Below are 27,923 nucleotides of genomic sequence, written 5' to 3'. Positions count from 1 at the left end.
GATGCCCATACCTCACACCCCTACCCTCTTAAGTGTGGTGACCTCTTTTTAAAGTCACACCACAGTTGTGAAGAAGCATTCCCTAATCCCTCGTGTCCCCTGTTATCTAGTGCTTTGTAAATCCTAGCTAGTAGTTTACAAGATCTGCTATCCTTGTTTCATGAACAAATAGAAAAGGAAACCAAAGTAAAAATATTTTGTATTAGGTGTATGGTTAATGCAGCCCTTTAAGGTTTGATTAAGAAATGCTAAAATATTCTACCACTGACTTAGGACTGTATAGATGGGAAATGTGCATATCTGAATACGTAAAATATTTTTAATAATTAAAAATCATCAATAATATATAGTATATCTGTTTTGATAAAGTGTTTTTGAATATAATTGCATGTATGTCTTAGGAAATATAAGTAATATAAATTGTTGAAAGTGAAAAAAAGTTAGTATTGGTCTTTACCTTGGTATAAAAGATTTCAGACAGGACATATACTTGGTGATTTCTAGGCTTTGATAACTAAGTTGAAAAATATTTTTGGAAAAAGTTAATCATTTCATTTTTAATCATTTCTTTTTATGGACTAACACTCTTTTGCTTTTTTGTAAAGCTGAGATATATTCATTAAATTAAATATTGATTGCAAATTAAAGCGAAGAGTTTCCTCAGCGTCTTTGAGATTGTTTTGGTCACTGATAAATGAATACAGAATTCACAGATTTTCAAATTCAGGTTGTGTTCTAGTACTTTGGAACTAACTACCATTTAAGAGAGTACCTTTATATTTTCATGAAAGATTCTCATAGGACATCTCATTCAGATATAAATAATAAAAGGAATAATTCATAATGAGTCATTTAGGTGCTTCAAGCAAATTTCTAACTTTTTCTTGAATGACTCTTGTTTCAGAAATTAAAGATAATGCCTTGGAGACTTACACTTTCTATTATAATTGAATAACAATTTTTTGGTAAAGCTGTGCTTTGTAATACGTTTTCTCATTACAAAAAATATTTAGCTGAGTTTTTATATTAAAAAAAATTCATGTTCTTAACTCGTCTTTCAAAACCTTTCCTCTGGTCAGTGATGAGCAAGCAGCCCATAGACTTCATGGGACCAGTTCAACCTCACTAACTTAAGGAACAGGAAACTAAAAATAGCAACATCAGCAAGCACATAACAATCACACTCCCTTTCAAGTGAGTTGGGACGTTAAGAAAGCTCTCTTGGAAATGAGTAAATTCTGTCTTGCTGTTGATACTAGTTTTGAGAGGCTGTAGACTTGTCACTTATGTGGCATTTGGTCCTTGGAGCGAAAGAGCACAGAGAGATCTAGAAAGGCTTAATGAGTGTTTCCTGTTACCTTCTCCTGTTTTAAAAATAAGAATGTTCCCTCCTCGTTTTATAACAAATTTAGAGTGGACTCTAAACCTTTAGAACCATTTCTAAACCTTTAGAAAAGGTTTTCACATGGTATTTTGTATCCCAGCACCACTAACTTCTCTGGATTACCTATTAGGTTACCTCTAGCCCTGTCTCTCCTCACAGATAGTAACCCCCTTCCTCCTGCTTTCCTGGGCCTTAATAATCCTTTTAATTAGACGGTCATTTTTCATCCCTGGTCCGTGGTGCAACTCTGATGTCACTTTCCTTTTATACTCAGAGCTTGCCAAATGCAGCTTTATGTAACCACCATTGTTGTATGCTGTCTGAAATATTAGGCAAACAAAAACCCCTTTGGTGACTGGAAATAATAACATAATGTTTAAGTGTAGTTGCAGATGTTGCAATTTATAATGATAAAAGTTATTTTTCTTATTTAAACATGGAGATTATACAGGTCCCCTTTTCCCCCTCAATTGACTCTCTTGGAAAAAAGATTGCTTGCCATGGAACTTTACTTGTAAATAGTATTCTTCAGTATGAACTAGGAAATGCATGTACTTGGATCTCATTTTTTTAACCAGCGTTGAAAACATTCGTGACTTCAGGATATTATTTGTAACAAAATTGACTGTTTGGGCTGATTGTTAAAGACCTTATTAAAGTGCTGTTACTGTTTATTGCTGCCAAAACATTGGGTAATTGTTATCTTGTCTTAAACAACCTCTTTAGTTTTAGCTTCAACCAGTATACCTGCCTGTTATGTTGGCTGAAGCTTCTTGTCCATAGCATAATGTGATGCCTTTAATAAAGAATTTTACTATAAGGAACAGCTTCATAAATATTTCAAAACTAGCTTTTTAAAGAAGGCACTTCAGTATATCGCTAGTTTTCATGTTCTCATGATAATAAAAATATTTAAAGGAATGTTTGTGGTTAGTTGGTCGTTCTGTATGGCAAAACATTTGAATTATTAAGTTTTTGAATCACCCAGTTTTCATGTGGTCTCTTTTATTAATACTTCATTGGAAAGTACTTTTTTCCTTGACAACATTTTGAAAAGCAATTAGATACATAGACTTTACAGGATTTTTGTTTTTAATATATTTTAAGCATTAATCCTACTTCATTTTAACATCTTTTGGGAGGTTTGAAGAAATGTATTTTTTTTGTCATTCTGAGTATCTTTTTATATTGTTGAAAATTCTAGGTCAGCCAGAGTTCATAAATGGCACCGTGAGATGCAGATAAATAATTGGTTTATCATAGAAAACTTTCAATCTCTAATAAATGGCACTGGCCTTTATTCCCCCCTTATGTCAGACCCCTTTCTGCTCTAGGGCTTTTGCATTTGCTTTCCTCTTGAGCTGTTCATTCACAGTCTCCACATAGATAAATGGTCTTTCAGGTCTGACTTTTTCGGATAGGATGTGCCCCTGGTCTAGTCTGAAGTACCTTTCCACTCATCTTCTGTCCCATACCTTGTTTTATTTTCTTCACCGTGTTTATCATTACCTGAGTTACCTTGTTCATTTATCTGATTACTTGTCTGCCTCTGCACCTCCATGAAAATAGGACAATAGCTGCCTTGTTTACTGCTGTGTGTGCCTACAGTGATTCTTATGTACCCCATAAATACCTGTTATTTAAAAAAGAAAAATCAAATAATTTGCATGTATGTAGGCTCTATGTAATAACTGTATTCAAACAAAAATTAGAAATACTTGATCAACGATATTTGCAAACCAAACCTAGTAGTGGCTCTCTTTTGCCCAATTATTTAAAATCATTTATTGAAGTTCAAATGAATACATTCAACACATTTTCAGAGTTAAAATTGTAGTAGTTTGAGTTATTTGTAGTGAGGTGAATGGACCTAGAGACTGTCATACAGAGTGAAGTAAGTCAGAAAGAGAAAAACAAATACCGTATGCTAACACATATATATGGAATCAAAAAAAAAATGGTTCTCAAGAACCTAGGGGCAGGACAGGAATAAAGACACAGACATAGAGAATGGACTTGAGGACACGGGGAGGGGGAAGGGTAAGCTGAGACGAAGTGAGAGAGTAGCATGGACATATGTACACTACCAAATGTAAAATAGATAGCTAGTGGGAAGCAGCTGCGTAGTACAGGGAGATCAGCTCGGTGCTTTGTGACCACCTAGAGGGGTGGGATAGGGAGAGTAGGAGGGAGACACAAGAGGGAGGAGATATGGGGATGTATGTATATGTATAGCTGATTCACTTTGCTATACAGCAGAAACTAACACACCATTGTAAAGCAATTATACTCCAATAAAGAGGTTTAAAAACCAGTTTTAGCGAGGGAAGACAGCAGAAGCAAGAAGAACTACAATCCTGCAGCCTGTGGAATTAAAACCACATTCACAGAAAGACAGCCCTCTGCCTTTTCATCTCGTCTATGTACCAGATGAAGGAACAAGATAAAACCCCAGAAAAACAACTAAATGAAGTTGAGTTAGGCAACCTTCCAGAAAAGGAATTCAGAATGATGATAGTGAAGATGATCCAGGACCTCAGAAAAAGAATGGAGGCAAAGATTGAGAAGATGTAAGAAATGTTTAACAAAGACCTAGAAGAATTAAAGAACAAACAAACAGAGGTGAACAATACAGTAACTGAAGTGAAAAATAACACTAGAAGGAATCAATAGCAGAATAACTGAGGCAGAAGAACAGATAAGTGACCTGGAAGACAGAATCGTGGAATTTATGGCTGCAGAGCAGAATTTAAAAAAAAAAAAATGAAAAGAAATGAAGGCAGCCTAAGAGACCTCTAGGACAATATTAAATGCAACAACATTCGCATTATAGGGGTCCCAGAAGGAGAAGAGAGAGAGAAAGGACCCGAGAAAATATTTGAAGAGATTGTAGTCGAAAACTTCCCTAACATGGGAAAGGAAATAGCCACCCAAGTCCAGGAACCGCAGAGAGTCCCATACAGGATAAATCCAAGGAGAAACACACCAAGACACATAGTAATCAAATTGGCAAAATTTAAAGACAAAGAAAAATTATTGAAAGCAGCAAGGGAAAAACGACAAATAACATACAAGGGGACTCCCATAAGATTAACAGCTGATTTCTCAGCAGAAACTCTACAAGCTAGAAGGGAGTGGCATGACATATTTAAAGTGATGAAAGGGAAGAACCTACAACCAAGATTACACTAGCCGGCAAGGATCTCATTCAGATTTGATGGAGAAATCAGAAGCTTTACAGACAAGCAAAAGCTATGGAGAAATCAAAGGCTTTACAGACAAGCAAAAGCTAAGAGAATTCAGCACCACCAAACCAGCTCTACAACAAATGCTAAAGGAACTTCTCTAAGTGGGAAACACAAGAGAAGAAAACAACCTACAAAAACAAACCCAAAACAATTAAGAAAATGGTATTAGGAACATACATATCTATAATTACCTTAAACGTGAATGGATTAAATGCTCCAACCAAAAGACACAGGCTCGCAGAATGGATACAAAAACAAGACCCATATATATGCTGTCTACAAAAGACCCACTTAAGACCTTAGGGACACATACAGACTGAAAGTGAGGGAATGGAAAAAGATATTCCATGCAAATGGAAATCAAAAGAAAGCTGGAGTAGCAATACTCATATCAGATAAAATGGACTTTAAAGTACAGAAGGTTACAAGAGACAAGGAAGGATACTGCAGAATGATCAAGGGGTCAATCCAAGAAGAAGATATAACAATTATATATGCACCCAACATAGGAACACCTCAATACATAAGGCAACTGCTAACAGCTCTAAAAGAGGAAATCGACAGTAACACAATAATAGTGGGGGACTTTAACACCTCACTTACACCAATGGACAGATCATCCAAACAGAAAATTAATAAGGAAACTCAAGCCTTAAATGACACAATAGACTAGATAGATTTAATTGATATTTATAGAACATTCCATCCCAAAACAGCAGATTACGGTTTCTTCTCAGGTGCACACAGAAAGTTCTCCAGGATAGATCACATCTTGGGTCACAAATCAAGCCTCAGTAAATTTAAGAAAATTGAAATCATATCAAGCATCTTTTCTGACCACAACGCTATGAGATTAGAAATCAGTTACAGGGAAAAAAACGTAAAAAACACAAACACGTGGAGGCTAAACCATACGTTACTAAATAACCAAGAGATCACTGAAGAAATCAAAGAGAAAATCAAAAAATACCTAGAGACAAATGACAATGAAAACACGACGATCCAAAACCTATGGGATGCTGCAAAAGCAGTTCTAAGAGGGAAGTTTATAGCAATACAATCCTACCTCAAGAAACAACAAAAGTCTCAAATAAACAATCTAACCTTACACCTAAAGGAACTAGAGAAAGAAGAACAAACAAAACCCAAAGTTAGTAGAAGGAAAGAAATCATAAAGATCAGAGCAGAAATAAATGAAGTAGAAACAAAGAAAACAGTAGCAAAAATCAATAAAGCAGGGCTTCCCTGGTGGCGCAGTGGTTGAGAGTCCGCCTGCCGATGCAGGGGACATGGGTTCGTGCCCCGGTCTGGGAAGATCCCACATGCCGTGGAGCGGCTAGGCCTGTGAGCCATGGCTGCTGAGCCTGCGCCTCCGGAGCCTGTGCTCCACAATGGGAGAGGCCACAACAGTGAGAGGCCCACATATCGCAAAAAAAAAAAAAAAAAAAATCAATAAAGCAAAAAGCTGGTTCTTTGAGAAGATAAACAAAATAGATAAACCATTAGCCAGGCTCATCAAGAAGAAGAGGGAGTGGACTCAAATCAATAAAATTAGAAATGAAAAAGGAGAAGTTACAACAGACACCGCAGAAATACAAAGCATCCTAAGAGACTGCTACAAGCAACTCTGCTAATAAAATGGACAACCTGGAAGAAATGGACAAACTCTTAGAAAGGTATAACCTTCCAAGACAGGAAGAAATAGAAAATATGAACAGACCAATCACAAGCAATGAAATTGAAACTGTGATTAAAAATCTCCCAACAAACAGAAGTCCAGGACCAGATGGCTTCACAGGTGAATTCTATCAAACATTTTGAGAAGAGCTAACACCCATCCTTCTCAAACTCTTCCAAAAAATTGCAGAGGAAGGAACAGCCCCAAACTCATTCTATGAGGCCACCATCACCCTGATACCAAAACCAGACAAAGATACTACAAAAAAAAGAAAGTTATAGACCAATATCACTGATGAATATAGATGCAAACATCCTCAAGAAAATACTAGCAAACAGAATCCAACAACACATTAAAAGGATAATACACCATGATCAAGTGGGATTTATCCCAGGCATTCAAGGATTCTTCAATATATGCAAATCAATGTGATAACACTATATTAACAAATTGAAGAATAAAAACCATATGATCATCTCAGTAGATGCAGAAAAAGCTTTTGACAAAATTCATCACCTATTTATGATAAAAACTCTCCAGAAAGTGGGCATAGAGGGAACCTACCTCAACAAAATAAAGGCCATATATGACAAACCCACAACAAACATTCTCAGTGGTGAAAAAGTGAATGCATTTCCTCTAAGATTAGGAACAAGACAAGGATGTCCACTCTCACCACTGTTATTCAACATAATTTTGGAAGTCCTAGCCACCGCAATCAGAGAAGAAAGAGAAGTAAAAGGAATACAGATTGGAAAAGAAGTAAAACTATCACTGTTTGAAGATGATATGATACTATACATAGAGAATCCTAAAGATGCTACCAGAAAACTACTAGAGCTAATCAATGAATTTGGTAAAGTTGCAGGATACAAAATTAATGTACAGAAATCTCTTGCATTCCTATACACTGATGATGACAAATCTGAAAGAGAAATTAAAGAAACACTCCCATTTACCATTGCAACAAAAAGAATAAAATACCTAGGAATAAACCTACCTAGAGAGACAAAAGACCTGTATACAGAAAACTATAAAACACTGATGAAAGAAATTAAAGATGATACCAACAGATGGAGAGATACACCATGTTCTTGGATTGGCAGAATCAATATTGTGAAAATGACTCTACAACCCAAAGCAATCTACAGATTCAGTGCAATCCCTATCAAATTACCAATGTCATATTTTGCAGAACTAGAACAAAAAATCTTAGAATTTTTATGGAATCACAAAAGACCCCGAATAGCCAAAGGACTCTTGAGGGAAAAAAAACAGAGCTGGAGGAATCAGACTCCCTGACTTTGGGCTATACTACAAAGCTACAGTAATCAAGACATTATGGTACTGGCACAAAAACAGAAACATAGATCAATGGAACAAGATAGAAAGCCCAGAGATAAACCCATGCACCTATGCTCAACTAATCTATGACAAAGGAGGCAAGGATATACAATGGAGAAAAGACAGTCTCTTCAATAAGTGGTGCTGGGAAAACTGGACAACTACATGTAAAAGAATGAAATTAGAACACTCCCTGACACCATACACAAAAATAAACTCAAAATGGATTAGAGACCTAAATGTAAGAGCAGACACTATAAATCTCTTAGAGGAAAACATAGGAAGAACACTCTGATGTAAATCACAGCAAGATGCTTTTTTGGTCCACCTCCTACAGTAATGGAAATAAAAACAAAAATAAACAATTGGGACCTAATGTAACTTAAAACTGTTTGCATAGCAAAGGAAACTACAAAGAAGACCAAAAGACAACCCTCAGAATGGGAGAAAATATTTGCAAATGAATCAATGGACAAAGGATTAATCTCCAAAATATATAAACAGCTCATGCAGCTCAATATTAAAAAAAAAAACCCAATCCAAAAATGGGCAGAAAAACTAAATAGACATTTCTCCAAAGAAGACATACAGATGGCCACGAAGCACATGAAAAGCTGCTCAGCATCACTAATTATTAGAGAAATGCAAATCAAAACTACAATGAAGTATCACCTCACACCAGTTAGAATGGGCATCATCAGAAAATCTACAAACAATAAATGCTGGAGGGGATGTGGAGAAAAGGGAACCCTCTTGCACTGTTGGTGGGAATGTAAATTGATACAGCCACTATGGAGAACAGTATGAAGGTTCCTTAAAAAACTAAAAATAGAACTACCATATGACCTAGCAATCCCACTACTGGGCATATACCCAGAGAAAACCATAATTCAAAAAGACACATGCACCCCAATGTTCATTGCAGCACTATCTACAATAGCCAGGACACGGAAGCAACCTAAATGCCCATCGACAGACAAATGGATAAAGAAGATGTGGTATATATATACAATGGAATATTGCTCAGCCATAAAAAGGAACAAATTGGGTCATTTGTAGAAACGTGGATGGATCTAGAGACTCTCATACAGACTGAAGTAAGTCAGAAAGAGAAAAACAAATATTGTATATTAACGCATATATGTGGAACCTAGAAAAATGGTACAGATGAACCAGTTAGCAGGGCAGAAATTGAGACGCAGATGTAGAGAACAGACGTATGGACACCAAGGGGGGAAAGCGGTGGGGGGAAAAGCAGTGTGATGAATTGGGAGATTGGGATTGACATGTCGACACTGATGTATATAAAATGGATGACTAATAAGAACCTGCTATGTAAAAAAACAATTTAAAAAAATTATAGTAGTTAACATGAATGGACTTCACTAAAAATACAGATGGGACAAATGACCTTTCATCCAAGAGACAACTGAAAAATCCTGCTCACAGAAACTGTGTAGTTGGAGTGTAATTAACCTTGACTCTTGTCTGTGATGTCTGGCTTGGTTATGCCCTCTCTCTCATTTAGGGATCTATAAATATATACCATAGATTGATGTTATTCAAGAACACTTCTCTGAAATACGTTTTAGAATCAGTGTGCTTTAAAAAAAATAAAAGTTCAAACTACGTAGAAAATATTATGTGCAGTTAGATGAAACATCATGGTAAAAAAATTTGTTTCTAATTTCTGTTTTTTAAATTCCCTGTTGATTGGGTACTTTCAGGTAAGAACCAAATTCCAGATTTTAAAAATGACTTTAAGTTTCAAGAATGTAAGATACTAAGCTGAAAAGTAGAAGTCATGGCAGTGCGTACTTTATAATGCATTATAAATTCTTTTGTGTGCTCTCTCTTTCCTTCACCCTTTAAGAAAAGCTTTGTCATATGGAGTGAAAGTGAAAGCCTTAAATCTTTCTCACATGATTGGCTGTTCTCTCCCATTTATCTCCTATAGCTCCTGAGTATTGGTGTTCCATTGCTTACTTTGAAATGGATGTTCAAGTAGGAGAGACGTTTAAGGTTCCTTCAAGCTGTCCTGTTGTTACTGTTGATGGTTATGTAGACCCTTCTGGAGGAGATCGCTTTTGCTTGGGTCAACTCTCCAATGTCCACAGGACAGAAGCCATTGAGAGAGCAAGGTATTGATTGTATAGTTAGATAGTTAATTTTAAAAATTGAACATAGTACATTGTCTTTTATTCAGAGATATCTTTCAATGTAAATTATGTTTTCGAATATAAAAGAATAAAGATCGTCTTGAAAATTCAGAATTTGTAAGCATTTCATTTGAATTGTAGATGTTTGTTATTTAAAAGATGATAAAATACCGTGTTTTTTAAAAGTCAGTGAGGTTTCTGTGTTTTGAATCGTAACTAGACCTTTTGGAACCCGGTTTGAAAACTAGTTTTTATTTCCTCTGATTGTATGGTATTTCTCCAAATTTACTGAGAGGAAATAACATAAAATGAAGACATGTTTCCACAGGTGTTATTTATAATGGAAGACTGATAATAAAAGGTAAATGGTTAAGTAAATTTTAATACACTTTCATTTTTATGCAGTCATTAAAATATAAAAAGTTTACATAATCAAATGTAAATACTTAAGATGAAATATTACAGGAAAACATACACAATTTTAGGTACTGTGTGATCTCAACTCTTTAAGGAAATGTGTGTGTGCATAAGCACATAATCTTGGCTCTATCCCTAGCTGTGTGATTTTGGCAAATTATCTACTCTCTAAGCCAGTGCTGTCTAATAGAATTTTCTGTGATGAAGGAAATGGTTTATATCTGTGCTGTCCAGTATAGTAACTTCTAGCCACATGTAGCTGTTGAGCAGTTAAAATTTGGCTCATGTGATTAACTGAATTTTTAAATTAATTTAAATTGAATTGTGAAGGTTAAGTGAGAATTTATATTGAATGTTCCTGACACATAATAAGCATTATGTGAATGTTCATCATTATTACATATGAATAGGATACTAAAAAAAATAAACATACAGAAATGTTAACAGTGGCTATCTTTTGGTTATGGTGTTATATAATGTCCTTTATTCTTTAAAATTTTTCAGTATTGGGTATGCTATATAATCTGAACTAAAATTTATTTTTAAATACTTATCAAAATGAAATGTGATTCACTTTTTCTTCCTAAGGTTGCACATAGGCAAAGGTGTGCAGTTGGAATGTAAAGGTGAAGGTGATGTTTGGGTCAGGTGCCTTAGTGACCACGCAGTCTTTGTACAGAGCTACTACTTGGACAGAGAAGCTGGGCGTGCACCTGGAGACGCTGTTCATAAGATCTACCCAAGTGCATATATAAAGGTTAGTTGCAATTTTACTCAAATATTTTAGACTTGGAAAGCTCTGTTTGTTGTTTAAAGAATTGAGATGGAGGTGGGAGGAGTGTAAAAATGTCTCTTTATGTATTAAATAAGAAATTATGTTTGTATATAAAACACATTTCCTGGGCACTTTTATTGATATGATTGGTTATTTAGTTTTGTGGATGCATTCATGCCCTATTGTTTTATTAGCAAATTTGTTAAATGTTTTAGGGTAATACACAGGCTCTTGAAAATACTGAGTGAAACCTCCAAATTTCCTTTGATATAAAATATGTAAAACTCAGACTCTGAAATTGCATCTTAGCCAACCTTTAGGATTTTATGGAAGGGAATTCTAAAAGTATAGCTTTTCACATTAAGAACTGAGAAATGAAAAATTCTTCAGTACCACTTTTTTTAAGGTTAGTTATTTTGTGCATTAAATAGTTTTATTTACTATTATTTTGCAAATTAAGCCTGAGGTATTTTTCATTAATTATTACATATTCAACCTATTTTAATTTTAATTTATAACATACACTGTTTTTGAAAGTGGAAGATGGTAATTAGATACCCTAAATATATTTCTAATTTCAGATTTTTCACCGTCATCCTCAGCATGTTTAAGATTAGCTATTGTAAGTTAGTGGAATTAACTCTGCCTCATCACTTAGTCCTAGGAAATTGCTTAGCACACAAATAGAATTATCTTTATTTGTATTTTCTAATTTTTCCACAAGGAATTTTGCTTATTTGTGCTTTATTATTTTTAAGTGGTGCTGTGTTTCCTCGTATGCTTTGTAGTCTGTTTAATATTTGTTGGCAAGTTTTTCTCAAGAGATTTTATTTTTTATTTTTTCCTTCCTGTCATGGCTTCTCCCTGTAGGGCAGTTTTGCCTTAGTCTGGCACCCTGGGATCCACATCTCAGGACCAATTCTTATATTTAGAAGGTAGAGGAATTTTTGTCCCTTGAGGAAATTGAGTTCCAATCCCCAGGTATGCTCAGGGCCTAATTTCCTGTTGCATAGATTTCTCTGATGCTTACCTATGCCATGGACAAGAATTTTATTCCTAATTGCATTTCTGAATTAACTGTCAAACTGTTTTACCAGCACTTGATTTATGGGCAGGTGCCCAGTTGTAGCCCTTGGAGAGCCTGTTTTCTCATTCCATATCACTCTGAGAAGTCAAATTCCTGTCCTCTACACCTGTTTGGTGCTGGTACCCCAAGTACCTTCTGTCTTTCGTCCTTGCTCTCCACTGTGGATTTTGTTTATCCATCATAAGTTAATGGACATGAGTTGTGTCTGCTTTTTGGCTATTATGAATAATGCTGCTATGAATAGTCATGTATAAGTTTTTAGGTAGATGTATTTTTTTCATTTTCTTGGATATATGCCTAGGAGTGGAGTTGCTGGATCATAAGATAACTCTATGTCTGACTTTTTGAGGGACTGCCAGACTGTTCTCCAGAATGGTAGTGCTGTTTTACATTTCCACCAGCAATATATATGGAGGGTTTCTGTTTCTCTATATTCTCACCAACACTTGTTATTATCTGCCTTTTTTATTTTAGCCATCCTAGTGGATATGAAGTGGTATCTGCCTCATTGTGGTTTTGATTTGCATTTCCTTAATGGCTAATAATGTTGAACTTCTTTTTGTGTATTTATTGGCCATTTGTGTATCTTCTTTGGAGAAATGTCTCTTCAGATCTTTTCCCATTTTTTAATTGGATTTTTTAGTCTTTTTATTATTGTTATAAGCGTTCTTTATATATTCTGGGTATCAGTCCTTTATCAAATACATGATTTGCAAATATCTTCTTCCATTCTTTGGCTCGTCTTTCACTTTTTGCATGATAATGATTTGCAGCACAAAAGTTTTAAAATTTAGTATAGTCTATCTATTCTTTGGTTGCTTGTGCTTTTGGTGTCATATCTAAGAAACCATTGCCTAAGGCAAGGTCATGAAGATTTATGCCTATGTTTTCTTCTAAGTGTTTTATACTTTTAGGTCTTACATTTAGGTCTGTGATCCATTTTGAGTGAATTTTTGTGTATGGTGTAGGGAAAGGATTGTTCTTTTGTATGAGCACCAGTTGTTCCAGCAACCATTTGTTCAAAAGACTGTTCTTTCCCTTATTGAATTATCTTGACACCCTGTTGAAAACTCAATTGACCTTAAGTGATAAAGGGTTTTTTTCTGGGCCATCAATTCTATTTCGTTGCTGTATATATCTATCCTTGTGACAGTACTACCCTTTCTTGATTGCTATAGCTTTGTAGGAAGTTTTGAAATTGGGGAGTGCGAGCTCTCCAGCTTTGTAATTTTTCAGGATTATTTTGGCTATTGCCAGCCCCTTGGATTTCCACATGAATTTTATGATTGGCTTGGAAGATATCTATTTTTAATAGTTTTTCTAGCCTTTGTATATGTTTGGAGCAGAGAGCAAAGGTGATTATGCATAACTATGCATCCATCTTGACTACAAGTCTCTGGATTACTTGTGCAATTAGAAGTGAATGGACAGAGGACTACAGTGTTGAATATATACTTTGTGCCAGACAGTAGTTATGAACTTAACGGATATGAGGTAGTATTTAAAACATTTAAGCTTAAAAAATGTGGAATCTTGTATAATTAATTTCTAGGATTGTCAAATAATGTAGGATCTCTATTTTGGTACAAATGGTCCTTGAAAAGCCACCCAGGTATGAGACGTGTCATCACTTGATAAACCACTGTCATGGATAGATTTTTATAGCAATCTCAGACTTTTGCCTTGAACAATAAATAACTCTCTTGTGGTACATTTTAGTGGAGTAAAAAAATCCCATTTTTGTTATATTAACTAAGATTTAAAAATAGTTATTTCTGTTTACTAAGTATATTGTTCTTCAGAAGAGTCTTCTCATTAGCCAGAAAGAGATGCAAGTTTATCCTAAATCTAACCATTGGCCTTTTCTTCATTTACTAATTTTTTGGGCCGCAGTAACTAAAGTTTAGGTTGTCAGGTAGATTTTCACCAGAGATCATGTTACTGGGGTGAATTGCATACAGATACATGAACCCTTGGAAGGAGTGCCCTTACATTGGGGAGTCCACATGGGGGAATCCATCCCTACCCCCAATACACATACATACACACAAACACATTCTTTTCTTTTTAGTTAAAATCAGGAAAACATAGGTTTAAAGAACCATTCTTTCATTTTATAAACCAAGAAGCTAGGACTAAATTGTATTTTTTTTTTCCTAAGATGTTGATTTTTTTTTCCTGCTTCTCTTATGATATAGCAGTCACCTTATATTTATGAAAATCTGATGTAACAAAATGGCATTTTACAAGCTTTAAATGGAGCAAATGTTTGAATTCTGTTTAAGTGGCATTGCTCTTTTGCTTTCAAAAGTAAGATCTGTTTTGTTTTTGTTGCTTAAGCAGTAGACACTCAGGTTTTTTAAGAGTTTTTTTGAGATACTGAGATAATTCACATACCATATAATTCACCCATTAAAAGAGTACAATTGAGTGATTTTTAGTATATTCACAGAGTTGTGCAACCATCACCACAATCAATTTTAGAACATTTTCTTCACCCCAGAAAGAAACCTTGTACTCTTTAGCTGTTACCTCCCAACAACCCATTTCTGCCAGCTCTAGACAACCACTAACCTACTTTTTCTCTCTATAGATTTGCCTACTCTGAACAGTTTTTATAAATGGAATCATATAATGTGGTCTTTTGTGACTTCTTTCACTAAGCATAATGTTTTCAAGCTTCATCCATGTAGCATATATCTGTACTTCATTCCTTTTAGGGCTGAATGATATTTCATATACCACATTTTGTTTATCCATTCATCAGTTGATGGACATATGAGTTTCTACTTTTTGGCTATATTATGAATAATACCACTATGAACATTCATGTACAGATTTTTGTGTGAACATACGTCTTCATTTCTCTTGCATATACCAAGGAGTGGAATTGCTGGATCATAAAATAACTCTGTGTAACTTTTTAAGGGACTGCCAAACTGTTTTCCAAAGTGGCTGTAGCATTTTATATTTACAGCAGCAGTATATGAAGTTTCTGATTTCTCTACAGTCTCATGAATACTTGTTGCTATCTGTCTTTTTGATTTTAGCCATCCTAGAGGGTGTGAAGTGGTATCTCATTGTGGTGGTTTTTGATACGCATTTCTCTTATGATGATGAGTCAGGTTTGTTTTTGAACACATATGTTAGGGGCAGGGGGCAGGCTGTGTTTCTAAACCACAGCTGGACTAGGTTGAAGGGTTATTATGATCCCACTTAAATTTATTCCCAGTTACTATATATCATGATTCTTACCTCCAGGTCAGATTACTTAGCAAGTCCTTAAAGCAGTCTTATATTCAGATGCCCGGTATACCACCAACACAATTATCTGTTTCTCTTTCTCGATTACTATTTCTTGGTGTTGATTTAAACAGAGTACTGTAATTGAGCCTTATAAAGAAGAATGCCAAAATTTGACTCCTGGTTGAAAGGGAATATCCTGAAGACACTCACCTTTGTTAAATAATAAGTTTGTAATAAACTTATATGAGAGTAACCACAGGAAATGTGTTTAAATAAATGAAATCAGAGGTAAATTGTTGATTAGCCCAGGGGTGGTGATGAAATATGTTTTGGATCTGAGCCAAAAAGAATATTTAAAACCTTTGGTTACTTTGAATTGTTTTTATCAACAACTCAGTCAAATTTTGAAAGGAAGATGGTTGCATTTCAATGAAAGCCTTAATTTTACTATCCAGTATAACAGATGAAACCTATTATGGTATAGACAGAGTATACAGTGGGGAGGCAGCCTGAGTTTTAGTTAGCAGTATAGCCAATAATATGTCTTTTGGTGTGGGTGCTGTAATTACATAAATAACCCATGTGGAAAGAAGGTTTGCTGAGGTGCTTAATGAATCGTTTTTACTACATCTGCAGATAAAAGGTTTAAAATTTCATCTCTGTGGTTAATATGTGCTCCTGGTGTTAGCATAGATTTAGATTAAGACAGTCGTAATTATGATTGTTTATAACATATTGTAAAGAACCTATGTGTGAATATCTCTTGGTTATTTTTAATAACTCATGGTGGAGGTGGGGATATGTTGAGAACATATTGAACCCTGGGAATTTATAAGTAAGCTGTATTCCCTCCTCCCGGGCCATACTAGGTTAATGATGGTTAAAAAAAAATTTTTTTAAGTGGTTGTAAAGACCTAAATGTGAAACATAAACCTCTTAGAGGATAACATAGGAGATGACCTTGGGTATGGCAATGACTTTTTAGATACAACATCAAATGCAGGATCCATGAAAGAAACAGTTGATAGGCTGGACTTCATTAAAATTAAAAATGGCTGCTCTACGAAGGACAGTGTCAAGAGAATGAGATGATTAGCCACAGAGTGGGAGAATATATTTGCAAAAGACACATCTGATAAAGGACTGTTATCGAAAATATAGAAAACACTTAAAACTTAACAGTAAGAGAACAACCTGATTAAAAAATGGGCAAAAGACCTGAATAGATGCTTCAGTGAAGAGGATACATTGATAGCAAGTAAGCATGTGAATAGATGTTCAAGTTCATGTCATTAGGGAATTGTGAATTAAAATAACAGTGAGATACCACTACATACTAGTAGAATGGCTAAGATCCAAAACACTGACAAAACCAAATGCTGGCCAGGATGTGGAGCAACAGGAACTCTCATTCATTACTGGTGGAAATGCAAAATGGTACAGCTACCTTGGAAGACAGTTTGGTAGTTTCTTACATAGCTAAATGTATTCTAACCATATGATCCATCAGTCACACTCCTTAATATCCACCCAAATGATTTGAAAATGTGTGTCCACACGAAAACCTACACACGGATGTTTACAGCAGCTTTATTCACAGCTGCCAAAAACTTAGAAACAACCAACATGTCCTTCAGTAGGTGAATGGGTAAATAAACTGTGGTACATCCACAGAGTGGAATGTTATTCAGCACTAAAAAGAAATGAGCTATTAAGTCATGAAGAGACATGGAGGAACCTAAAATGCATATTACTAAGTGAAAGAAGCCAATCTGAAAAGGCTACATACATGTTGTATGACTCCAACTCTGTGACATTCTGGAAAAGGTAAAACTATGGAGACGGTAAGAAGATGAGTGGTTTCCAGGGATAGAGAGGAGGGAAGAACTCATAGGCAGTGCGCAGAGGATTTTTAGGGTAGTGAAAGTACTCTGTATGGCACTACAACGTTGGATACGTGTCGTTATACATTTGTCTAAACCCATAGAATTATAAAACCAAGAGTTACCCTAATGTAGCCTGTGATTTGGAGTGATAACGGTGTGTCAGGGTAGGTTCATCGATGTAGCAGGGGCACCACTGTGGTGCGGGGCGTTGACGGTGGGGGAGGCTGTGATTGAGTAGGGAGGCAGAGCTCACTTTACTTTTTACCCAGTTTTATCTTGAGCCTAAAACTGCTCTAAAAAATAAGATTTGTTAGTTTCTTTCTTTAAAAAGAAGTGGTGGTAGAGCTATTTGGCATTTCAAATATTTGAGTCCCACTTTGTACTGTGCTAGGTGATGCCTTCTAAGAGGTCAGAGAGCCCAGTGGAAAATTTCAGAATCTAATGGACTCTTGGGAATCTTGAAAAAACAGTGGGTTTTGTTCTGGGCATTGTGGGATTTCTGATTTCCAGACCTGACTTTGTCATGCTTTCTGTTCTGAAGCCTTTTAGGACTGATAGTTTGGTCAGGTAATAAATACATCTATTTGTGACAAATTTCTAACTCTTCAGAGAATGGGATAGTCTTAAGTTTTGTCCGTCATTGATGCTGGAAGATTGGCATTGAGTAGAGAAATAAGTAAATAGGAATGTGGTTTGCTGTTTGGAGAGGGTTCTCTTGTTTATTGTTGTTGTATGCTCTTATGTTTCATGTAAATACCATGGCTAAAGACAGTCAGAATTTTTCAGGCATCTGAAAACTAATGGTTTGGGTTTCAAACCTGTTGTTTATCTGATAAAGTACTATGTTATGCGTTCTTTGATTTCTTTTATTGTCAGGGATAATTATGCTTGCTTATATTTGGGTTTTGTGCATACTAGAAGGATTTTTTTTAACGTAATTTACTCTTGACAAAGGAATATAGTCACATGGTTCAGAAATTAAAATGATATAAAAAAAGTGCATTGAGCAGTCTTGCTTCTACTCTGTCCTTGTTTTCCTTTCTTGCAACTTCTAAGATGATCACTCTGCTTGTGTAATCTTCCAGTGCTTTAAAAAATGCCAGCCCTTGGCATGGCTGATAAAGAACATTGAAATTACTTATGAACTCCTTAACTTATCCTGAAAGGTCAATGGCTACATGGGAGGCCAAAACTAAAATAAAATATAATAAGTAACATTTATTGACAGCTTACTGTATACTATGCCAAGTTTATAACAACCTTATAAAAAAGCATGTACACTTAGCATTCCCATTTTATAGATAAGAAAATTGAGGCCTCAGAGAGGTTAAGAAATTTAACCCATGTAGGTAGCAGGTATCAGTGATAGGATTCAAAGCTAAGCATTTTTTTTTTTATCACGAGCATACAGAAAGTAATGAGAAACTAGTTAATGAAATCCCATGTATCTATCACTGAGATTCAGTAGTTGTTAAGATTTTACATTTACTTGATCTATTCTTTTTCCTCTGTTTCTAAAGTATTTTAAAACAAGTCCTAAATATCATGTTATTTTGCTCCTATGGATTAAAGTGTGCATCTCTGAGAAATGTAGTTGTTTTCTTATATAGTGACAGTGCCTTTTATTCACTCCTCCAAATAGAATGATAAAGAAAAGAAGTTGGCCATATGATCTAGGCCATCGATTCAGCCTAAAGAAAACTCTCAGCAATTTGGTTATGAAAGGGAGGGATGATTTCTTAACTGTTCATTTTACACAGTGGTGTGGTTTTTCACAAGGACAATAATGGCTGCCCCACACTGAACTCTAGATAAAGGATACAGAGAGCTGTGGCAGCCAAAGCTGTCCTCATAGTGAAATGTGCCTCTTGGTGAGCTTCAAGCCACCTTTCCTAAGAACTACATATACAGAAAAAATTAAAATTTTGAATTCTTTAATTCTGAGAGCTGAATTAAGCTATGAGTTTTATGCATTGGTTTTTGATGTATGGAATATTTTCTGCTGGACTCATGGCATGAGACTTATACTTTTTTTTAAGGTCTTTGATTTGCGTCAGTGTCATCGTCAGATGCAACAACAGGCAGCTACTGCACAAGCTGCAGCAGCTGCCCAGGCAGCAGCCGTGGCAGGAAACATCCCTGGCCCCGGATCAGTAGGTGGAATAGCCCCAGCTATCAGTAAGTATACTTTTGATTTTTTTTTTTTTAAAGTGCAATAGTTGGCGTTTTATCTTGATTGACTCAGTTGATTAGTTAATTTAAGCAATAATAGAAATTAAAGTTCTTTTTACTGGGATAACATTTTTGAATTTGTAAACAAAAAAAAGAAAACTGTTATTCTGTAATAGTTGCCCTTTGTCTAGGACCCTGTGTTCATTCTTTTTGTATCAAAAAAGGGAGTATGGGATAAAGGAGAAAGGGGGTTATTATATTATATTGATCAGTCTCCCCTTTTTTTTGCTGATGCTTTTAATTCTTGCCTCACCAGCCAGGGTGGGTTGAGATCACCGACATGCTTTGCTTTATTCTAGAAGGAAAGCATATTTCAGTTTCAGAGTTAGGCACCTCTCCAGTTTTTTCTTAAGTATGCTAAGCGTGGAGAGAAAACTAAGTGAGGGTGGTATTTTGGTAACTTGTAGACTTTTTTTTAATTTTAGGGTAAAATTGAACTGTGTGCCAGGTTTCACACTGATGGGGAATTTTTTACTGCAGAGTTAAACTCCTGACTATAGACTTTTATGATGGAAACACGTGGCACCCATCTTCCACGTCTGAAGGCATAACTAGTGATTCATTCAACCCCTGTTCTTAACCTCTTCAGTGTGGTAAGCAAATCACACTGGCTAAGAAAACTGCAGTGGCCCTGCAGGTTTCTCTACAGTACATAACAAATTCCTCCCATTAGTTTCATTGTAATATTGATGAATGCAGATTGACTATATGACTGTATGTTCTGGAAAATTAGATGCAGAGTCTCCGTTGTGACTTATGTTCAGGAGTTTACAATTTAGAGGTAGATAAGGCATACTCATTTAGAAAATTTTATTTTTTAAAAGATTTGGGCATCTAAACCATTAATTTGCTAGTTTTGATGTTATAAACATGCTTTTACTAAAGAATCCAGATCTATTATTAAATTTTTCATTCTCATCTACTGCTCCCTGTTGAGTAATTACGTATTATCTCTGTTACATTGTGAAACTGAGAGACAGACATCATCTGGGTCATCCAAGAAGTCTTAGTGGAACCAGGACTGTTAACTGTCTCATTATTAGTCATGTCTTACTCTGAACTAGACTGTTTAGACAGACAGTAAGGTTCTTAGAACCAACCTGTAGACATGCACTACCTCTTAAAAACAAGTTGTTTTTTATTCCTTCACCTCCACTTCTAAAGAGAAAAACAGGTGGGGTGTTGGTGGATTGTGGTAATTCATAATTGATGGTAGCTAGAAGACCCATGTGGAATGTAGGTGGTCTTTACCAAAAGTTTTCAGTCCCTGTTGATAAAGTATAGATCTACACTTACTTTTTGGCACCTTGACAGAGAAGTTATATGCTGGGGAGAATGAAGTAAAGAAAGCTAATCACCTTATTAATGTAAGATTTAGGGAGGATGGGAAGAGATCAGCTGTCCCTCTGACGTCATCTAAATCTTTTCTGTTAGGTTTGTCAGCTGCTGCTGGAATCGGTGTTGATGACCTTCGTCGTTTATGCATACTCAGGATGAGTTTTGTGAAAGGCTGGGGGCCTGATTACCCAAGACAGAGCATCAAGGAAACACCTTGCTGGATTGAGATTCACTTACACCGGGCCCTCCAGCTCTTAGATGAAGTACTTCACACCATGCCTATTGCCGACCCACAGCCTTTAGACTGAGGTCTTTTAACTTAATGTTGGGGCCCTTAACATTATCAGGATGGTGGACTATAAAATGCAATCCTGTTTATAATCTGAAGATATATTTCACTTTTGTTCTGCTTTATCTTTTCATAAGGGGTTGAAAAATGTGTTTGCTGCCTTGCTCCTAGCAGACAGAAACTGGATTAAAACAATTTTTTTTTTCCTATTTAGAACTTTTCAGGCATGGCTCAGAGCTTGAAGATCAGGAAAAACACATTCTTATTAAATCTTCACCAGTTATGTATGAAGGAATCATTCCAATGCTGGAAAATTTAGCCCTTTAAAATGTTTTAGAGCCTTTTATATGCAGAACATTGATATGTGTGTTATTCTACAGAATAAATTCAATATTGCTGATTTTAAAGGCAGAGAAGTTCTCAAAGTTAATTCACCTATATTATCTTGTGTGTGAGTTGTTATTGTTGAACATACTTTACTCCAAAATATTGTGCCATGCGGGTGAGTTAATTTTACCAAGAGCAACTTTACTCTGTGTTTAAAAAAGAAGATAGTAATGTATTATAACCTTTTATGCAAATGTTTTTTTCAAGTTAAACTAGTGAAGATGATTTCAATTCAGATTGTCTTGCGACTTCAATTTTCTTTTGCCAAGGCAAAACACTAATCTCTGTATATTGAGAATTCCTTAAAATTACCAAAGGAATATCATTTAAAATTACATTTGTTATCTTTGTTGGATAACTATTTATCATGAAATCTACTTTAGCCCTGTTAAACAGTAGATGTATTCTATATTTCTAGGCACAGGGTTGGTTACTAAGAAGCCTAGAGGAGGAATTTCTTTCCTTCATTAACATAGGGAAAGGTTTTGTATTTTTAAAAACACTAAAAGCAGTGTCACTCCATCTAATATCTTAACCATTCTGCAAAGGTGGCAGTGCTTAAACTAAATAATGAATATTTTGGGAATTGCTAAATTCTGTGTTAAATACAGTGCAGAATAAGGGAAACATTACCGTTCATAATAGGTAGTTTGGATATTTTTGTACTTGATTTGATGTGTGACTTTTTTTTCGTATACTGTTTAAGTCATGTATGTTATGACATTGTTTAAAATTCAGTTTTTGTATCTTGGGGCAAGACTGCAAACTTTTTTATACCTTTTGGTTATTCTAAGCCCTTTGCCATCAATGATCATATCAATTGGCAGTGACTTTGTATAGAGAATTTAAGTAGAAAAGTTGCAAATGTATTGACTGTACCACAGATAAAATATGTATGCTTTTTACTTAGCTAGTAGCATAAATAAAACTGAATCTCAACATGCAAAGTTGAATTCTAGGTTTGATTTTTAAGTTTTTTTTCTTTTGCACTTTTGAGTCCAACCTTAGTGGCAAGACACCTTCTACTAAGTGACAGGCAAACAGCCAGTACTATTGGGCAGCTTTGGTTTTTTTCTCCCACTCTACCAGGACTTCCCTATGGACATTATGTATCAAGTGTAGGGTTGGTTATTTTTTTAACTTTTATTTTACTGTAGCAAAACTAGGCCTGATTGTCTATAAGATAAGTAGGTTGTCTACAGGATAAATAGTGTGAAATAAATCAAGGATTATCTTTCAGATGTTTTTGCTTTCTTCATGGAGGGCCTTTCTAAGTGTAATAAGATTATTTCAGGTGTGTTACAAGTTTGAGACATGAGAAACACTTAATGCATGATAGTCATCCTTATATCAACTTAAATCAACAAATCTTCTACTTCTTTGCTTAGGTCTTCTTAGTAAGACCATCCTAGAAACCACTGAGTTTGCTTATTGCTGTGATTTAAACATATCTTGATCCAAGCTACTTGTATTTTGTTTTTTAAAATAACATTTCTACCAACTCATTTATACTCTTGAGTACTTACAGATACTTCTGTTAAAGACCTAATCTTAATCTGTAAAGTTTGGTGATTTTATGTTTTATTGGCAGATTTTTTAAAAGGTATCTTCATTCTCTAGAAATTTTTTACTTAGGTCTGTTTTATTGTGAATGAAGAATAGGAGCAAGAGGGGAGAGAGTTTTAGAATAACAGATTTTAAAAATCGAGGATGTTAGATTAGAACCACAAGCATGCTATGATATAATCCATTGCCTCCTATTCTACTTTAAAGAAGGTTTACATGTTTAATCATCTAGGGAAAGTATTGTGGAAAATATTTGCTAAGTAGTCTGTCTTTCAGGCCAAGCCACCCACTTTGGTTTCCTTTTGCAAAGAGCCATAAAAATACGACAAGTACATAGAAGTACTTCTAGTTACTAATTGCTTTATACTTGTGCCTAGGTTCAGTCACATGCTTTTGAGAAAACATCTAGTATGTTATAATCAGTTATTTCTGAGGGCTTGTAGTTGTTGAACAGTATTTACGTTTCTTAGAGGTAGTCATCTTTGATGAGTAAGACTAAAAGAATCACAGTGTTTAAGATTTTATGGCTATTTTAAGAGTAGAATAGTGTCCACAGTTCTTGGAATCTGATTGCTCTGAGTATATGGTTCTGGGTGTGTTTTCTCTAGCTAGTTCATATCTCAGAGACTCTCAGAATATTGAATTTCAGTGGAAGCTGAGAGAGAGATGAACCAGGTTTGTACCTTTATAATCAATCCAGTATGAGGCCCATTCCACTTTTGTCTAGTGCCTTTCAGTGCATTATCAAAGGGAAATCCTTAAATCCAAAATGGTGTTGCCTTTATTTTCCAGGGAGTAGATTCTTTTGTGGGATATAGTCTGTCATTTTTTATAGTATACTACCCCTGGTATACAAAGATAATGATAATAAATCACTGCCGTATAACCTTGTTTTTCTAGAAGCATGGCTCGTTTGTATTGACCTAATAGGCAAATAGGTTGCCTGTCCCATTCCTCCTGTAAACATTGTAGGTTTACAGGTTGAGTGACCTGGCTTAGGGATAACCATACTCAGAATACCCAAATAAAATGAACACATATGAGCTGTGTTGTATTTCAAAGTTAAAAATCCACTTTCGTGTGGAAGGGTGTAGTGTAGAGAGGGGGTATTTGTAATAGAACATTGAAGGCAAAATAAAATGTCCTGTCTTCCAGATGATAAATATCTTATTTCGAAAGTTTATTGCAGTTGTCTTTTTGACCATGCCCATCTGAAGAAGGGAAATTTTACATGTTCCATGGTGCTCCTTAAGTATATGTGGAGGTTAAAGAATATATGGTGAAGTATTTCGATTCCTGGTTTGCTGGTAACTAGTTAGTAGTTACTAGCTATTATGCAAAATCAGATTAGTTCAGAACCTCTTTGAGAGCCTTTTGGAAGAAGAAGTTTTATTCTCAGTAAGGCAGAATAATCCTTTTTGTTGATAGTTTCTATAGGTTGCTCCCTCCATCATTGAGTCATTTTGCTGGCATTTAATAATAGCAGATTGGGAAAATGGTGAATTTTAGGTTACTGGGGTAAATGAGTATATGAAAGCAATTACCTGTATGTAAAGTCAGTTAACAACTCTTTTGTGGATGGGGTTTGGCTAAGACTAGCAGATAGAAAAAATGCTTTTTTTTTTTCCTTCCTAAAGGCAGAACCCATTGTTGCGGATAGCTATCTGTAAATAATCACCTAAGTCCTCCTTTGCAAGATTATTGAAGATGGGGTATGAGAATCTTGTGTGCAACCTTTCTATTTTTTCCTCACAACTAGATAATTTCTTTTCTCCTAAGATATATCAGGAAGGATGTAAAAAGTTAGTGGCCTTATTCATAGCATCCTCAGGCCCAGCCTTGTCTGTAAGCACTTGTCCCAGTGTTGCTAGGTTGTTTATCTTATTTATCTGGTATCACTGTGGAATGGAATTTTCTGCATAATCCAAACTTGCCTTATTTAAACAGTAAAACTTTTTTTACTTTGGCCATTTTTTTGGGTGGAGTTATTTGATATGTATATTAGAGAACATAGTAGATACAGTGTTTCTTTTGTGCCTCCTGTCTTGTAGACTTTAGAGGCTGCTAAGACATGTGGGATTGTTTTACCTGCACTAAATGGTCGCAGACTCCTATGGTTTGGAATGTTTGTTTTGGTATACTCCCCCCGCCCCTTTAATGACAGCAACCACTTCCTGTGTGTTACTAGTATACCTCCCCTTAGTTCCTTCTTCCCTTTCTGATTCATTTTCCCGACTGGGCAAGGAAGCCAGATAACCATACTTATTAGAACTTTCTTTAAAACACCAGGGCAAACTGGGACAGGACCCAAGGAAGTTTCCTGTAAAGTATTGAAAAGAACTTCACTGCTTTGGCATTTGATATCAGTTTGACTGCTTAGTGTGCTTCCTGATTCTTGCTGAGTTTCAGGTAGTTCAGATAGAGAGAAATGAGTCATATTCATAATTTTCCCCTTTGAAAGGTTTAGTTGCTTCCACTTGAATGCTGCTCAAACAAATACTGGGGTTACAAGGGTTGGTTACTAAGTTAGCATCAATAGCCAGAGGCAATACCATTACCTAGAGGACACCAGCAAAAAGAAAAAGAACAGCAAAAAAAATAAAAACCTTGGAAAATGAGGGGGTCATTTTGTTTTGTTTTGGTGTCCCCTTTTTGAGTCCTATCTTCTGGCCTTCCTCCTCTACAGATATTTTTGACCTTTAGGTGCCTTTATGAGAATTGAGGGTCTGATATCCTGCCCCAAGGAGTAGCTAAAGTGATTGCTGATGTTTTCAGGGATTTTAACATCAGACTTGAATGAGTGAATGAACCTTTTTTTCTTTTCCTTTCATCATCTTTTTTTTTTTTTTAAATGTAGGAAGAACTAAGGAGAAAACTCTAGTGAAGACAATCATTTCTCTCTATTGATGCGGATAATTTTCAGCTTATTTCAGATGCTTTCTCAATAGGTCTCAGAACTAGTGTTCTTGTTCAACCTGAAACTAGTAGTGGCTCTGGGCTGGGGCCAGACAGTTGCACTCTCTAGTTTGCGCTCTGCCACTAATTTGATGTATGACCTTGGGCAAGCCATTTACCTTCTTTGGGCCTCAGTTGCCTCATCTGTAAAATGAGGGAGTTGGACTAGATGAGTTCTTCCAGCTCTGAAGTTTAAGTGACCTTGCCTACCTTGCAGCAGTTTTTGATTTCTTCCTTACCTTTGGTCTGCTGTCTGAGGGGGCTTTTTACTTATTTCCACATTATTCAAATGAGACTAGGCTTGATATTTTATTACTGTTCTGTGGACAAGAAGTTACATAATATGTCCTTAAAACTTAAATTCAACCAAAGGCCTAGCACCGCCTTGGGGGCTGCAATAAATACTTAAAAAAAAAAAAATGGAGAAAAGCCTTTATCTTATTTTCCCATCATCTCTATTCAAGGTGTATTAAGGCTTTTTTTGGAGTCATGATATTCTACCTTTTGGGTTGGTATGTGTGTGACACCATCCTCTTAAGTACTGTGTGCTGGTAATTTTTTCTTTAAAATGGATTGAAAACTTACTGTAAATGCCTAATGGTTATTAGAGGTCATTGCTTTGGGTCTTTGGTTTCTTAACTCTTCTATTCTGAAAACAGGGAAATTCCCTTGAACTGTGTCAATTAAAATGGTTTATATGACTCAAGAAATTAATACCAGTGGATGATTATTCACTTTATTTTTGGCTCTTTTTAGGTCCATTTTGATTAGAAGACTTTTGGCTGGAGCATTCCTTTCAGAGTTCTCTTCCAGCCTATCCTTGGATGAGTATAATTAATGGACTTGGCTTTTTCAAGGACCTTGAGAACCTTCCTTGGGGGGTGGGTCAAGGGTAGGGGATTGGGGAGTCCTGGTAGAGGCCAGCTCTGTGGTAGCTGGAAAGGAAGGAATGAAACCAGCTGCTGTTGCTGTGGCTGCTTATCATTGATAGAAGGACTCATGGGCTTGGATTGGTTAAAAGGCCAAACATAGAGTCAGCAAACTTCTTCCAAGTTGGGTTCTGGCCGATGCCTTGGACATGTGATTTAAGGGAAAAGTGTGAAAGCTCCTGGATGATGAAAACCTGGTGAGCTGCAGAACCATTTGGAGGAGGTGACTAGGGGTTGGGAACAGATTTGGTGATAGTACTTCCCAACTCTGTCTCCTTCTCTGAAGTCAGAGGAATGCAGCTATGCCAAAACTCACAGAAGAGCCACATTTAACCTCTGCTTTTGGGAAAACTGGTTAGCTAAGGCTGGTAGTTCCTTTGTGGCTTTTTGTATACTTTTGCCTGGTTGAAGTCTGTGGCTAAAAAATAGTTGAACCTTTCCTGAGAACTCTGTAACAAAGTATGTTTTTGATTAAAAGAGAAAGCCAATTAAATCATTATGTGCTCATTCTTTTTCTTAAAGCCTGTGGATGTTTTAGATCTAGAAAGAATTTCTAATCACGTAGCGAATTCTCAGACTTGAGGACATTTTCCTTCATTGCTTTGTGACAATTGAAATGGGAACTACAGCATTTCAAATATGACCATGGGAGAACAGTCCCCATTCTTATCTCATTTCTAAAAGGAGAGAGTGGAATGATGGTGGTTGAAGAGGTGGGTACTAGGGAATTACGAGAACCAAGATGCTTAAAGGAGAGACAGAAATTGGAAATTGGAGACTGACCCTATCATTGCCCATCTAAGGATAAAGAAAGCTATTCCCCCCTAGCTGCCTCCTTTATGAAATGAGGGGTCAGTGTGGGGCAGGGGGTGGTCAGGTAAGGTTTTTCTTTGGCAATGGCTTGTAAAAAAAAAAAAAAAAAAAATCACGACCAAATCAGAATTTTCTTTCTGGTCTTGCTGATGTGCGTTCCAGAGACATTTATCAGGCCGAGAGACTCATT

The 27,923-nt window shown here is 35.8% G+C and overlaps 1 protein-coding gene across 6 annotated transcripts in view; it reads left to right on the top strand.

The window, feature by feature from the left end:
* The window catches only part of SMAD4 (SMAD family member 4), a 60,413-nt gene extending 33,000 nt beyond the window's left edge, over positions 1-27,413 (top strand). For 2 of the 6 annotated variants that reach the window (XM_067699057.1, XM_067699058.1), the window contains exons 9-12: positions 9,612-9,795; positions 10,819-10,987; positions 19,264-19,402; positions 20,891-27,413. In XM_067699057.1, the coding sequence (XP_067555158.1) occupies positions 9,612-9,795; positions 10,819-10,987; positions 19,264-19,402; positions 20,891-21,102 (704 nt within the window). In that variant the 3' untranslated portion in view covers positions 21,103-27,413. Of the gene's footprint in view, positions 1-9,611; positions 9,803-10,818; positions 10,988-19,263; positions 19,403-19,881; positions 19,902-19,936; positions 20,050-20,890 lie in introns of those variants that run through there. The other 4 variants (XR_010933022.1, XM_067699059.1, XM_067699061.1 and 1 more) reach the window with 4 other exon arrangements.
* The last annotated feature ends 510 nt before the right edge of the window (positions 27,414-27,923 follow it).

Source organism: Pseudorca crassidens, chromosome 12 (genome assembly GCF_039906515.1).
Source record: "Pseudorca crassidens isolate mPseCra1 chromosome 12, mPseCra1.hap1, whole genome shotgun sequence".
In the NCBI taxonomy this organism is placed as follows: Eukaryota; Metazoa; Chordata; class Mammalia; order Artiodactyla; family Delphinidae; genus Pseudorca; species Pseudorca crassidens.
Note: the sequence above shows the minus strand (reverse complement) of the source record. Positions and strands in the feature narration are given on the sequence as shown.